General features: G+C 32.5%; 1 protein-coding gene across 1 annotated transcript in view; it reads left to right on the top strand.

The window, feature by feature from the left end:
* LOC149217154 (uncharacterized) overlaps positions 1-1,341 on the top strand; it is a 44,279-nt gene extending 42,938 nt beyond the window's left edge. Inside the window, exon 3 of the mRNA XM_089390145.1 lies at positions 1,178-1,341. Coding sequence (XP_089246271.1) covers positions 1,178-1,341 — 164 coding nt within the window. The remainder of the gene's footprint in view (positions 1-1,177) is intronic.
* The last annotated feature ends 13,770 nt before the right edge of the window (positions 1,342-15,111 follow it).

Genomic DNA, 15,111 nt, shown 5'->3' on the forward strand with positions numbered 1-15,111 from the left:
CTGGGAATCAAGTCGGGATTGGTGTCAACCCTTGGTCTAGATGTGGAGACAACCATATTCTTCCTTCGGAGCTAATCTCCCATCTCATATCTCTTGGGATTAAATATTTACATCAGATTGGGGATCCAAAGAAATCCGACATTTTGGGACAGCATTAGCTCACTATTGCGAAGCTACAACTCCCATTACATTGGCACGATAATTGGGCCAACTACACTAGGGTTTTATCATCCACCAACATTCGATTAATAGACAGTGAGGATGAATTAGTATGGGCCCCTTCAAAACTTGGATTATACACTCCAAAATTTGGATACATGTATAAAATTGCATCAAAGGAACTGCATGATATCTGTTGGTGGTGGAAACAACTTTGGAAATTAAAAGGGCCAGCAAAATGCATATTTTTGTTTTGGTGCATACTAGAAAACAAACTTCCCACCAGTGAAAATCTGAAACACCGATCTTATCATGGACCCACCTAGTGTGCTTTGTGTAGAGAATTAGAGGAATCTATAGAACATATTTTTCTCCACTGTTAGGTCACAAAGCAAATTTGGAATTCCATGAAACATGGAATAAACATATCTACAAATTGGCATGGCGAAAATATCTCCCCGGCTTGAGAATCTTGGTCAAATGAGTCCACCTCTCATAAATAATGAGATATATCGTTGCTTGCTTGCTGGGGAGTTTGGATTGGAAAAAAACATTGAATGTTTCAAGGCATTCCCTTCTCCCCAGATAGAACAACCACATAGATCACTGCAATCTACTCCCTCCTGCCTGAATATCCAAATCCATTTGCCCCTCATACTATTGCCATGGAATAAATTGACTAGTCCACACCATGGGCTTATTTTGAAGGATCCTCACAACAAGGTCATTGTGGTGGAGGCATGATCCTTTATCTCTCACAAACTCATCACTTCAAAATAAAAGTTGGACTGGGTCAGGGGACAAACAACTCTGCAAAGTGACACAACCTAAACCATTTATTGTTATTCGCTCTTGAGAAAAATTGCAATTATCTCCAAGTGTTCGGTGACTCCAATGTGTTGGTCGATTGGTTCAATCTATAATACACATGCCACACACACACTCTTAGAAGTTTATTGGCTGAGGTGCTATTGCTCAAACCACATTTTGATGTTGTATCTTGTCTCCACATTTACAGGGAGTGGAACCACATGGAAGATCAGCTATCTAAAGAAGGCGCATAGGAGGCATTTGGCACTTGGCGGGTATCAGAGGTCAATGGCTCCGATCATTATCAATATTATCATAGAACCTTCATCGATGATCAGCAGATACTTCTACACAGACATTGATGATCACTGATACCTACGGTATTTTGGCTAATTAGGGACACCAGCAGAATATTTGTCCACATATATCTAGTAGTATTTTGGTTGACTTTCAAAATTATAATAGCTTTGTATGTGCATGAATATATATCTGCATCGCAGTAAATGACACTATCGCAACAGTGTCTTGATATCTATGAACCATACAATATGTAATTTTCATCAATTTATTAACAAAAATTACGATTTTTCCTAGAGGAAATATATATATATATATATATATATATATATATATGTATATATATATATATACATATATATATATATATATATATATATATACATATATATCTATATATATATATATACATACATATATATATATATATATATATATACATATACATATACATATACATATACATATACATATACATATACATATACATATACATATACATATATATATATATATATATATATATATATATATATATATATATATATAACAAAAATATGATAATTAAAAAATATCAAGAAATAAAATTATTCACTCTCAACTGCAAATAAAATATATCAATTTTCATATTAACTAACATAGAATTATATTAACTTTATATAGAGAAATAAAGCAATCGAAAGTAAAGATAAAGTTTTTTTTCTTTTCACTTTCTAGCATGAGAAAGATGTGTAATTGTAAAACCCCTACCTCACTGGTGTGATATAAGCACCATGTACATATGATATTTAAGCTAGTGATTCGAGGGTTATTTTGGGGCATGTAGCTGATGTGAATATGCTATGTATGTTTAGGGGCCGATGTGCCTGAGGGTATATACCTCTATAGGTTGTGAGGTTGGGAAGCCTAATATTGTAAATACGTTGCCAATATATGCACAATAATAATAAAAAAACAAACTACAAACCAATTCGATGAAAAGAGTATGGGGGGAAGAGACTCCATGTGAATACAATAAGGCAGATATAATTTAATAAGTATGGGAAAAGTTACTAAAGTCCATGGTGGCTTTATAGTGTGCCAAGTGATAAGATGAGAAGTCATGCATGAAAAGAGGGTTGTTTTCCCTAAGAGGAGGATTCAGTGTCAGGGTCATTTAGAGTTTCACGAATTCTGGAATGGATTCTAGATTCAACCATGCAAGATTCATATAGGGGCTAACAATTGATTCTTGGGCCTATAGGGTACTTGGAGCTCCTAGAGCCATAGAGATGAGATCATCCCTATCCAAGTAATATGCCCTAGAGGTGGTGTTACAATCAGGTTAATGTGGGTGTAGAGAAGTATACCACTTGGGTGCACGTTGATTGGGAGGCGTCAATGAGTAGGTTGAAGTATGAGGCTTCTTGGGTTGGTACCTTGGTTAGGTGTGGATATGCTTATGTTCTGGTTTAGGATAAATTGTTTCCCATGGAGTCGAAGCCCCAACTCAGATGGTGACCCGCAATTAAAAGATTATGAACCGTGTGGTCTATAGATGGGTGGAAAAAATTAAAGATTTGTAGTCAGTTAATCATTCAACAATAGATAATTATTTGTTATGTGCTCATTTTTCTATATTGTTACATGATTACATGTTTTATGCTTTGGCTTACCATAAGTAAAACTATGTGTTTTCATTGCTCGGAATTGTGCTTTAATTATGGTGGAATATTTATATGTATATTTTGGATTTGTTTGCAATGTGCCTGGATTTTACACATAAGTGTTAATTAGTACGCCCTCTGCTCTGTAGCCCATGGATAACATGTCTTATGGCTTGATTATGTACATAAATGAGTTGTTGTAGTTAATTTGAGCATATCTTCTCGGAAAACTCAGAAATGTTGAGTTCATTGGTTGGAATGATAAATAAAAAGGGAAATCTGGTATTTATTGGTCACGAAGGGCCAATGGGCATGACTACACCCAGTTGGCGGTTGAATTTTCCCAGTCGTGGGCTAGAACTATACCGGTAAAGTCATTAGTGGGTCGGGAAATGATAAGAGAGTATATAATTCGGCAGAAATTTGCGAGTGAAGACATTACATTAATTTTTTTAATTATTAAAAAAAATCATTTCCAAACATAAATAAAATGTTTGAATATATATGTTAATTAATATATTTAATATTCTTAAAAACAAGTTTATATTATAAATTTATTATAATTCAGTTACTAAAGAATAATAAATAGTCATTAGTTATCATTTATAGATTTATGTGAACTTATCATTATTAGTTATGATGAAATTTTATCAAAACAAGTTTTTATTATAATTTACTTACTAAATAAAAATATAGTAATTATCTGAACTTATCATTATTAGCTATAATGAAATTTTATCAAAAACAAGTTTTTATTATAATTTAGTTATTAAAGAAAATTAAATATAATAATTAGTTATCATTTATGGATTTATGTAAAGTTATCATTATTAGTTATAATGAAATTTCACATGTTTGTGATTTTTTAAATATATATTATAATTTAGTCTTTAGTGAATATTAAATATAGTAAATAGTTATTATTTGTGGATTTATATAAATTTAACGTCATAATTGAAGTAACGATATTATGTGCATTATTCTTAAAATGAAGTTTACACTATAAATTTATAATAATTTAATTATTAAAAAATAATAAATATAGTAATTAGTTATCATTTATGGATTTACGTGAAATTATTATTAGTAGTTATAATGACATTTCACATGTTTATAATTTTTTTTTAAATGTATTAAAATTTAGTTTTAGTGGATATCAAGTATAGTAAATAGTTATTATTTATGGATTTAATGTGAATTTAACATTATTATTGAATAAAAATTATAGCAATTAATTTTTTTTATTGAATAAAAATTATAGCAATTATTATTTTTAATGGTGATTTAAAAGGGAATGAATTTCACTATAATGGACTAGGACAAATCTATGATAATCCTTGATCTATCAAGGATTGAGATGGATCAAATTTGATGAAGTGTAAACTTCTTTAAGAGTATAAAAATTGAAAAACTAATTCTAACTTGAAAGATTTGATCCCACTTGGAACTTGATAAATTTAAGGTTAACATGGATCTTTTCTCATTATATATACATACATCTCCACATTGAACAATACCCTAATAAAATATCTTAATAATATGTTTTTCTTGTATTTTTGTTTGTTTTATATAATATATACATAGTTGATATTGAAATATTTTAGGTGATTGAAATATTTCATTTATAATCCACAATGTCCATACTAAACTGTTATTTGTAATTTGCTTATAGGTCTTCTTAATATTGGAAACTAGAGTGCATCTCTCTCTCTGATTTTATTTCTTTTTTTTTCAATATTACATAGGAACTTTATATTAATCTTTGAATGGATTTTAGAACTCCCTCATACCTTAAAGCCCTTTTCAATGAAATAACATCTCTCTCTCTCTTACATACCTTATATGTTATTAATATTTTCAAAATCTCATATATCAACTCCATATTATTTCAACTACTTTATTTTTCTTTGTAGTCGATATTAAAGTATATTAGTTGATATTAACATTGAAATATTTTATTTATGGCTGATACTAATATATTTTTTTGGTTACTAATACATATTATTTTAAATACCCAATGTCAACTAAACAAATTATGAGGTATACGTCCTTCTTATATTGGATTATAATATATTTTTAGATACTACATGTCAACTTCATATTGTGCAGTGAAATAGTTATACATACCTTTCATACTAAAATGTATAAAGCAATTATAAATGAAATTAGTTTTTTTTTACATTTGATATTGGAATATTTTTGTGTCATTACAATTTCTTCTTCTTCTCTTTAAATTTATCTTCTTTCATTACATCATGTATCCGTCATACATGCAAAAATAACAATCTTACTATCCTAGTATGCCATAAGGAAAACAAAACTAACAACAATGTAGACATTTTAGTGTCCTTATGTCTATTCAAATATACTAAATCAAAACTATGACATTATTATTAGACCATGAAATATATTTGGGAGAGTTCTCATGGAGGTTACAAAATATCAAGTGGGTATTGCAAACAAACCATAACTATAAAACATAAAAAACAATAAAAGGAAATATATAAGACATAAACATTGAATTCAAATGAACCTAGGTGATCATCATTGCTCACAAGAAGTAGCAGGGTTGGGGTCTTGTGTGCTTGGCCCTATTAGGGACTCTCACCGACAAAATATGCATCTTTATATATTCCATCCAAGCATCCATGTTGATGAGGCAACAACACAAGCACTCTTGTACCCATTGGATATCATTGAGATGAACAATGATTTCATCATCATCCTCCTTCTTTTTCTTGATGATGTGACCCAACATTGTTTTCATCTACCAATATATAGTGATGGAAAGGAAGTATTGGTTGCTTTGGCCCCTACTATGTCAAGGATCTTAGACCCAATTAGGAACTTCACTAACCCCTACTATGTCAAGGATTTAAGACCTAATTAGAAACTTCATCTTACACCTCTAAGTATGAATGGACATTTTGGTCTTGAATCACTCAAGCTTCGAGAAGAAAAAATTAATCTTGAATGTCTTGGGGGTGGGAGGGGGGAGTGTTGTTTGAATGATAATTTTTTACTGCATATTAGGCCTGAGATAGAGCTCGATGCCTACCAATAGGACCCCTACCACTAGATCCATACCTCCAGTGAATATGTTACCGTGGCATCTCACAAGGGAAAGACTAGTTCCTAGCTAAACGAAGCCCAAGAGATAAGAGGAAGGGAGGATAATGAAGACTAGAGGGGGGCCTATATAAGGCATGCAAGAAGAAAAGCATCGAAAGCAGGAAAGTCAAGTGCAACCAAAGTTAGGGAAAACGCGAGGATGGGTGGGGAGTAATATCTATCGAATAGAGGATCCTCCTTGAGCTATAGAAAAGCCAAGTAGTCTCCTTGCAAACAACAATAAATGAAATTCTTTGTCTAGGGGATTGAGTCCCATTTCTTGAACCAAAAAATCAAAACCATATCACCGTAATCACAATACCAACAAGAGAAATCGAAATTAAATAAATTTACCAACAACCCTAGTGTAGATACGTCCCAAAAGATGACGATGGGATCCTGGTGCTTGCCCTCCCACCAACTACCATTTCGATCCACTATAGTCACCCTTGTGCTAGTTTGAATTACGCTAACAATCCAACCAACTATAAAGGAGGAAGTTAGAAGACTCAATGAGGAGGGCCTAGGTCTTCCTTTGCTGGAGTAATATAATTCTGAATACATGAGAAGTAATATCCTAGAAGCATCCCAGTGTTGCAACAAATTCTATAAAAAAAAAAGTAAAACAACTCAACAATACTAAAATAAAGCAATAATATGATTAATTTCTAGTTTAATACTCTACATTGTCATAACCATAAACATATATAACTATTTAAAAATAATTTAACATGTGAAGGGGAATCTCCTTCCTTAAACACATGCTCCAACCCCATTTAATATTATTACTATTATTTAATATTATTACTATTTTTTTAAATGTAAAATTCACAATATCTCCACTCCACATACTTTTTTGTTACTTTTTATTTTTATTAATATTTTTCTAAACCCAATTTCTATATTCAATAATAATAATAATAAAACAAACGAGAAAAACAAAAACAAAAAAAACCTCCCATCGAAAATTACCCTGAAATAAAACTAAGTATTTTTGAAAATTACGAAATAAAATTACGTATTTTCTAATAAAATTGAACATTAACACTCCATTTAGAATAAACTATTCTCTTATTAAATAAATCTTATCAAAACCCTACATGCCCAATCAACTAATTTCATATTACATTTCAATCTTCTATCAAAATTATTTTCTTTTTTCCTTAATCCTGAATTAAACATATTCAATGCGTTATCCCATATCTCGGTTAAAGACATGCACTACATTATCCGATGCCTCGCTAAAATACATACGTATTCCAAGATTGTTGACCTCATTTACATGTACTAAATTGACCAGATGCAATGAACGATTTTGACACCATGCTCCACACGCCTTCCAAATGTGGCGTCCAACTAACTAAATTGACCAGATGCAATGAACGATTTTGACACCGTGCTTCACACGCCTTCCAAATGTGGCGTCAAACGCTTCCAACATAGTGCAACCATGTGGACGCTGTAGGATATAGATACCCTTCTCAGGCGAGGTCGAGTCGCGACAGTGTGTTGTCGTCATCGTGCAGAATGCTGGACTTTGGGAAATGAAATTCGGTAGTCATCAAGAAAATCTTTATTATATATTGATATGGAGATTAGGGTTACAGCAATCGCGAGGCTGGATGGGCTGTCGCAACAGTGCGCTCTCCTTGATCTGCAGAATGCTGAAATTTTGTGTAACAGGTAAGGAAAAACGAGTTCGATCATCATCAAGCAACTCCCTATATTGATATGGAGAAGATAATCATTACAGTAATGGCGAGGCCGACAACCAGCCTCGCTATTACTGTAATAATTATCTTCACCCTATATAATAATTACAGTAATCGCGACGCTGAGAACCTGTGGTCTGGCCTGCGGTATCGTCCCATACCTTTCGAGAAGGTTTGTACTGTTAACCATGGACTCTAATATCTATCGAAGCGATATCTTCATTTTGAACTTTATTCTGAATCCCATTAACCTCATCTATTTTTAATCTCATATGGAAATCAAACAATTAATTTCCCTTTATTTATGAATTTTCAAAATATTTGCGAAATCCACAATCCAGTTAAATTTAGACAAGCTATTACTATAGGTATCATTTGCTTATGCAATGTAATTTATGTACAATAAGAATTCTCTGTTCACACTTTATGTGAGGTAATTCAATTTTTTTTGCAGTTGTTGGTTGAAATGTATAGATAAATGATATTTTATGTGATTTACCCTAAAGAATCTTTCATAATTTTACTTTTATTTGTCTGAGTTTCCAAACAAGTTTTTTCTGTATCGGTCTTTTGATTGCTGAAATGTTTTTTGATAGCTGAAAATAACCAAACCAGTTTTTCTTAATTTTTTGATTGCTGAAATGTTTTTTGATGGCTGAAAATAACTAGCCTATTAATAAGCCATAAATACACCAGAGTTGTATATACCCATCATTAAATTTTAATCTATATACCCATCATTAGAGTAAGCATATACAGCCCAGTACATTTATTACCCATGAGCCAGCATGAGTTGGAGTTGTTATCCTTTGATTGCATCCTATTTATTATGTGCACCAGGGACTCTTCGTTCACACGTTATCTGAGGTGATTCAGGTGAAATGATTCAAGTGAAAGGTGAAGTGGAACCAACGGGTGCCTGCATGCATATATGCTGGATATTTGCAGCAGGGACAATTATTTCTTCCCTTTAGAGTCATTTCAGAGTTTCATTACAAAGCAGTGCATATATTCCTCCATTTCTCTAGCTCTTCATAGAGAGTCTAGAATCTACGGATTCTAGAATATATTTAGATCTGATATTTTTTTTATAGACCGGGCAGACCACTTGATTATTGTAACCTAAAATCAGGAAAAAGCTGTCATCGGTGGAAGAAATCAATCCAAATTCAAAACGCATGCCAGATTTCATAAAACAAGAACAGAAGGATTTGAAGCTGTGGATAATCTGTTCGGCCTTTTTCAGTCTGTGTCTGTTTCGAAGTTCTTGGGTCTCCCCCCTCGGAACCGGCAGAGTATGTCATGTGAGCAATTCACGAATCATAAATCCATGTCCTAATCTGCTTCATTTTCAATCTGGATTTTAGGTTTTGATTTGGGGATTTTGTTGTGCAGAAATTGAAGTTCCGTTGGAGGATCGTCGTGGCTACAATTATTGGAATTGTGGAATCGGCTGGAAGCATATTCGTTCCCATGGTCAACCACATTGTGGGATTCGACACCAAGTCTGCGGTGGCTGCTTCAAAATGTATGTAAATAATCTGATCAGACAGTTCACTGATCGAATTTTAGAACTAGGGTTAGATTCTGAAACCCATTCCACATGCTGCGTTCGGCTGAAAATTCGTCGTCCTTTAATAAAATAAATAATGCTCTGAACAATTATCGTGTCCTTCAAAAAAACCCTAGGCTGATAGCATTATGTTATGTCACATTATCTTTATGTGTCATATAATTAATAAAAAATGATTAAATAATTTTAAATATAACTAATTTAGATTTATCTAATTCAAGATTTATTAGGGCCAAGAGGTTTCATCCCTCTGTATGCAAACAAATTTTTGGAATGTAAAATTTGAGATACAAATTATTTTTATATGATTTTATTTAAAAATAAATATAATTTTGATAAAAAATCCTCATTAATCACATCATATTTTTATGATTTTATTTAATAATAAATATAATTTATTTTGATAAAATATTTCGGTGATCAACAATTAAGGATGTGATTAATCCGAAATTTTTTATCAAAATCAATATCAATCACAAAAATCTAGAATATTATAATTATATTTTAAATACAAATTATTTGTATATAATTTTATTACATGAAAATTTTGAAATTAAACATTTATTAATCAGTAAGCTTATTTATACAACTTGAGTGGGCCTAATGGTTAAGAGCATGTGTTTCCTCCGAAGAGGTCACAGGTTCAAAACCAGAGGGGGTAGAGTATGTATGCCTTCGTAGACTTAGCAGTCAAATCGCTGCGCGGAGGTGGGTCCCTTGTCCCACAAACAAGGGGTCTCATACACCAATTTGGTGTCTGGCTTGGCTGTGACCTTAAAAATAGATATTATTATTATTATTATTATAATATGTTTCTTATTATATTGATCTAATTAAGAAAATAAAAAAAATTACACACATGACATAGTAGCACCATTCCTGTCTTCCTCTACAAACATAATATTTTTTCCAGCTCAACATTATGTAATTCCCTAGTTCAGATAACCTCAACTTAATTTTGTATATGTTAAATGTATTGTGTAGGTGTTTCATCACTATGCCTTATTCACACCAAGAGGTAGACATGCCATGGTGATATTAAAATTTTAAATATTTGTAATTTTGTAAACCTTGACATTTGAAATTATTGAAATCTCTAAGCTGAAAACTAGGTTTGAAGAGAAACACCCTGTAGAATCAGGTGAGCAGCCTATTCTTTAATTTGAAATAAACATGAAGATGTTAACCAAGATTGTTTTAATCATTCGAGTCTCAAACAACGTACTCCGTGATTGGATAAAATCTTTAGTTCATAAAGAATGATTTTCCCTAGAAACCCAAATAGAAAATTAAATAATAAAAACTAGCACTTTTGGTGTTGAGCAGCAGGGGGGTTATTTTTCTCTGGAAATGGTTACATTGTACAAAGATGAGCCATTTAGCTGCATTCTCAAATAGAGGGGTTGGTTCAATGTTTTTAATTTCACAACCAATATTCACAGCTCAACATATAAAGATTCAAGAATGTTCAATGTACTTTATTTCTACTTGAAATAAGTTAATAAATATTAAATTATAAAAGTATGTTCTTTTTTCTTTCTTTCTTTCTTTGATTTCACTTTGAGTCTTCAATGTTCACATTTTTTAATTCTCTAATGTATTTGTTTTCACTATTCAGGTTGGCCATTTAGTTACTTTCCAAAATCAAGAATGTCTTCATCAAATCCACAATATCCACTCTGGAAATATGTGGATAGAGAAAAACCTCCAAAAGATGTCGATGTTGGGGGATAGCAACAATAAAATGCAATTTATGTAAGCTTGAATGGAAAGGGGGCTATACTAGAGTTAAAGCTCATTTTATGAAGATACCAAGGACGGGTGTTGATGCTTCCACTAGAGACCCAAATGATCCCACTAGACTTCCTAGTGCACAAAGAGAGCAACAAAGGGATGATGGTAAGGCAAGAAAGGAAATCTCAAAGCCATGTCGTAATGTTGATGAAGATGATGACTCCAATGAGGAAGAATTGTCATCTGATGATGAAGTTCAATTTGGTGATGAACATGTGCCATCTAGAGGATCAAAAATCACTATGAGTCATGCACACAAGAAGCCTAAAGTTGGTGGCCTTTATGACATGTTTGATGTGAAAGGTAGGGAAGGTGTTGATCTTGAAATAGTAATATTTTTTCTTGCATGTGGCATTCCCTTCAATGCAACTTTTTCACCTTATTTTGAGCAAATGGTTCGTGTTATTAATCATAGACCTCTAGGATATAAAGCATCTAGTTATGAGAATTTTTGAACTGTGTTGGTGGATAATGAGAAAACTCGTCTTGAGAAGACAATGGTACCCTTGAAGGAATCTTGGAGTGTAGATAGATGCTCAATTGTCATCGATGGATGGATTGATTGTAGGAATAGTCCATTGATAAACATCATTGTCTCTTCCCTGTTTGGTCCTTCTTTTCTCAGGGCCATTGATTGTTTTGGTCAAGAAAATAACACTATATTCTTAAAAGACCAATTATGTGATGTCATTGTAGAGATCAGGCCATTCAATGTTGTTCAAGTTATTACGGATGTAGCTCCAGTGTGCAAAGCAGTAGGGGCAATGGTTTAGAAGAAGTATAGGTTAGTGACAAGTTTCATTGTTTCAACTTTCAAGTTTGATTTATTTTAAATTTTTATATTTAAATTATTGTATTACATTAATTACATTTTTTTTATTTTTATTTTGATTACAAGTTTTATTTGTTTTCTAATTTTTAACAATAAACATTTTGATTTATTAATATTTTAATTTTGTCTCTGATGTACCCAGGCATATTTTTTTGACACCATGTGTAGTGCATTCTTTGAATAATGCATGAAGGACATTAGAAAAAATTGAATAGATCCGAGAAATAATTGAAAATGGCCATAAAATTCAAATGTTTATATGCAATCATCATCAATTGCAAGCCATTTACCGCAAGCATGCCAAAATGGAGCTTCTTAAACCTGCAGATAGCAGATTTGCATCTTATTACATTTTGCTTAGGCGGCTTGTGGAGATGAAGGAGGCTTTATCTGCCACAGTGGTTACTGACATGTGGGATCAGTGGAGGTTATCTACCTCAGATGTAGCTTTGGAGGTGAAGAGGTTGATTTTGGATGATCATTTTTTGGTTGATTCCAAATTTGTTGTGGAATTTATAGAACCAATTTATGATATGATACATTATGTAGATACAGATGGTCCATCTTTAGTTGAGATTTATGAGAACATGGACTCCATGTGTGAGAGGATCTAAACCATCACATATAGAAAGGATCCTACTTTATGGCCACAATTGAAAGATTTTATAGATGGGCGATGGAATATATTGAACACCCCTCTTCATATGGCAACTTACGTAGTTAACCCAAAATAATATGATCCCAAAATAGGAAGGATGCTTCCTTCCCAAGACAGAGAGGTGTTCAAAGGCTTCTCGACCATTATCAAGAGAATTTATCATTGTACAGAAGACGCCTCTAACTTACAATCTCAGTTTGCCCAATTTTCACGTGGACGACGTGTCTTTGGTTCACATGCATCTTTGGTCGATAGACGCAAGAAGAAGGATCCAATTGATTGGTGGTGGCTTCATGGTGTTGATGCTCCTGAGTTGCAACAATTTTCCATACGATTACTTGGACAGGTAGCTAGTTTGGAATTCCTCATCTTATTTTTCAATTAAATTTCTTCATTTTAGCTTTTATTTTTAAATTTTTAAATTATTTTAATGGGCTTCCCCTAATATTACAGGTAGCTAGTTCTTCATCTTGCGAGAGGAATTGGAGTACTTATGTCTTTATCCATTCAGTAAAGAGAAATACGTTGGGCTTAAAGATAGCAGAGAATTTAGTGTACATTCATATCATACTTCGTCTCATATCTCGAAAAGACCTTGGGTACAGGGAGGGTCCTTTCAAGAGATGGGACTAAGACACAGAGGATGTTATGTGTGTGGATGAGGACATACAACTAGATGGCCTTATTGAGTTATCTTCAGTTGCTATGGATGAGAAGGAGCCTCAAGATGACAGCGATTCTTACTTGGAGAGCATGTTGATTGAAGATCTAAGTGATGTTGATGGGCTTGAGGAAGTCATTGTTCACTATTTTAATTTTGTTCATGTTTAGAGATGCCTTAAGGCAAATTTTGAATGTAGTATGACAATGGCCATATATCATGATTCTTATTAATATGTAAACTCTAATTTGCAATTGATATTAAACTAGAAATTTTGAAATTTCAATGTGAATGTTCATTGTTCAATAATATGCATGTTTAAATATTTGAAATTTAAATCATAAATATTTAATTTTTCTTGTTTTAAGTTGGAAAATATACAAATTCATATATAATATAATATATATATATATATATATATATATATATATATATAGATGGCAAACCCACGCACCCTCTTTCACAAAGTGACATCACCATTCTATCCCTGTCCCCAAACCCGAACCTAAACTCGAACCTGAACCCAAACTCTAACCCAAGTTTCTTGGCAGCATAGAATGGGAGATATATTAATTTACATAGAACTGATGTAGAAAGTTCAGTAATCCCCATAATTTGATTATCATTAGAGATTCGATAATTTTAATTTCCCATTTCTCTGTTGGATCCTCCTCATATTTCAAATTGAGTTTTATCTCATGAATAGTTCATACTGCTAGCATGATCTTCACGGAAATACTCTAGTCGATACCTTAGAAAAAAAAACAATGAAAGCGTTGCAAGGAATCATGTGCATTAATTGACGGGACTATAGTTAACCTATTCCTTGATTGATAAAAAATGTCGCCACATGTCACAATGTCCAAGCTGCCACATGTGGGGAATCATTAGTAATTAGATTGACACAGTACCATTAGCCGATTGATCAAGCATCATGTTAGAAATTATAAAGAGTGATAGCAACATGATCTTCCTTGCAGCAAAGGACAGTACAATATAATAGCCAAATAATGACGAGTTAAAGAAAAGGATCATGGTTATCATCATCGTGATGTAATATCAGCTACTGCCCATCGTGATGGCAATTGGCAGCGCTCGAAGATCCTCATTGCAATCTCTTCTGGTCCTCTCTATATTCTCTAGGTTAGCATATGGATGTCCCCATTTCAATATGTCATTGTCATGGGTTTTCATGCTCTTCTGGTTAAAATTGACAAATTTCATGCTTCCATTCAACACTTGCAAACTTAGGCTGAATGATTGGTGGCTTGTCTCACAACAATCATGGATATGGATATCTTGATCTAGCATTAGTAATAGTTTCATCAGGTTGAAGATTAAGTTAGGTGTCTACAAAGCCAGTTGGAAGACATAAAGCAAGGAGGCCTTCTAGTTCTTTGTTCTCTTTCTTTTTTAGTTAATTATCTAGATAGCTTCGCGTAATGCGTCAATGTTCCCAGATTTAAACCCCTTAATGAATGTTATAGTATAGGAAGACTTGCTTAGGTCAGTCTAGATATTACTAGAATTAATGTTACAAAGTGTAATAAATTTAATGAAGCTTACTTATAATATCTAGTGAAAATAAAGATTTTCTAAATTGAAAAATATATTAAGTTTATATTATTAAAAGTTTGCATTTTTAAAGATATTTTCTAACATATAATCAAATTAAAAATATTATTACCCCCAATTCCACACACTATATCAAATTCATTTACTAAAGCCCTATCGCCAAAATTTGGATTTTTCTTCGGATGGTAACACCATTAAGAGCGTTAATGTCTTTATAATACAGCTCATTTCTACTTTGAAGACCTAGCTACTCACGGGTATTTTGTAAAATTTAAATAGTAGT

Source organism: Pinus tabuliformis, chromosome 1_1 (assembly GCF_031772625.1).
Source record: "Pinus tabuliformis cultivar Carrire ecotype Pingquan chromosome 1_1, CPIR1, whole genome shotgun sequence".
Lineage (NCBI taxonomy): Eukaryota > Viridiplantae > Streptophyta > Pinopsida > Pinales > Pinaceae > Pinus > Pinus tabuliformis.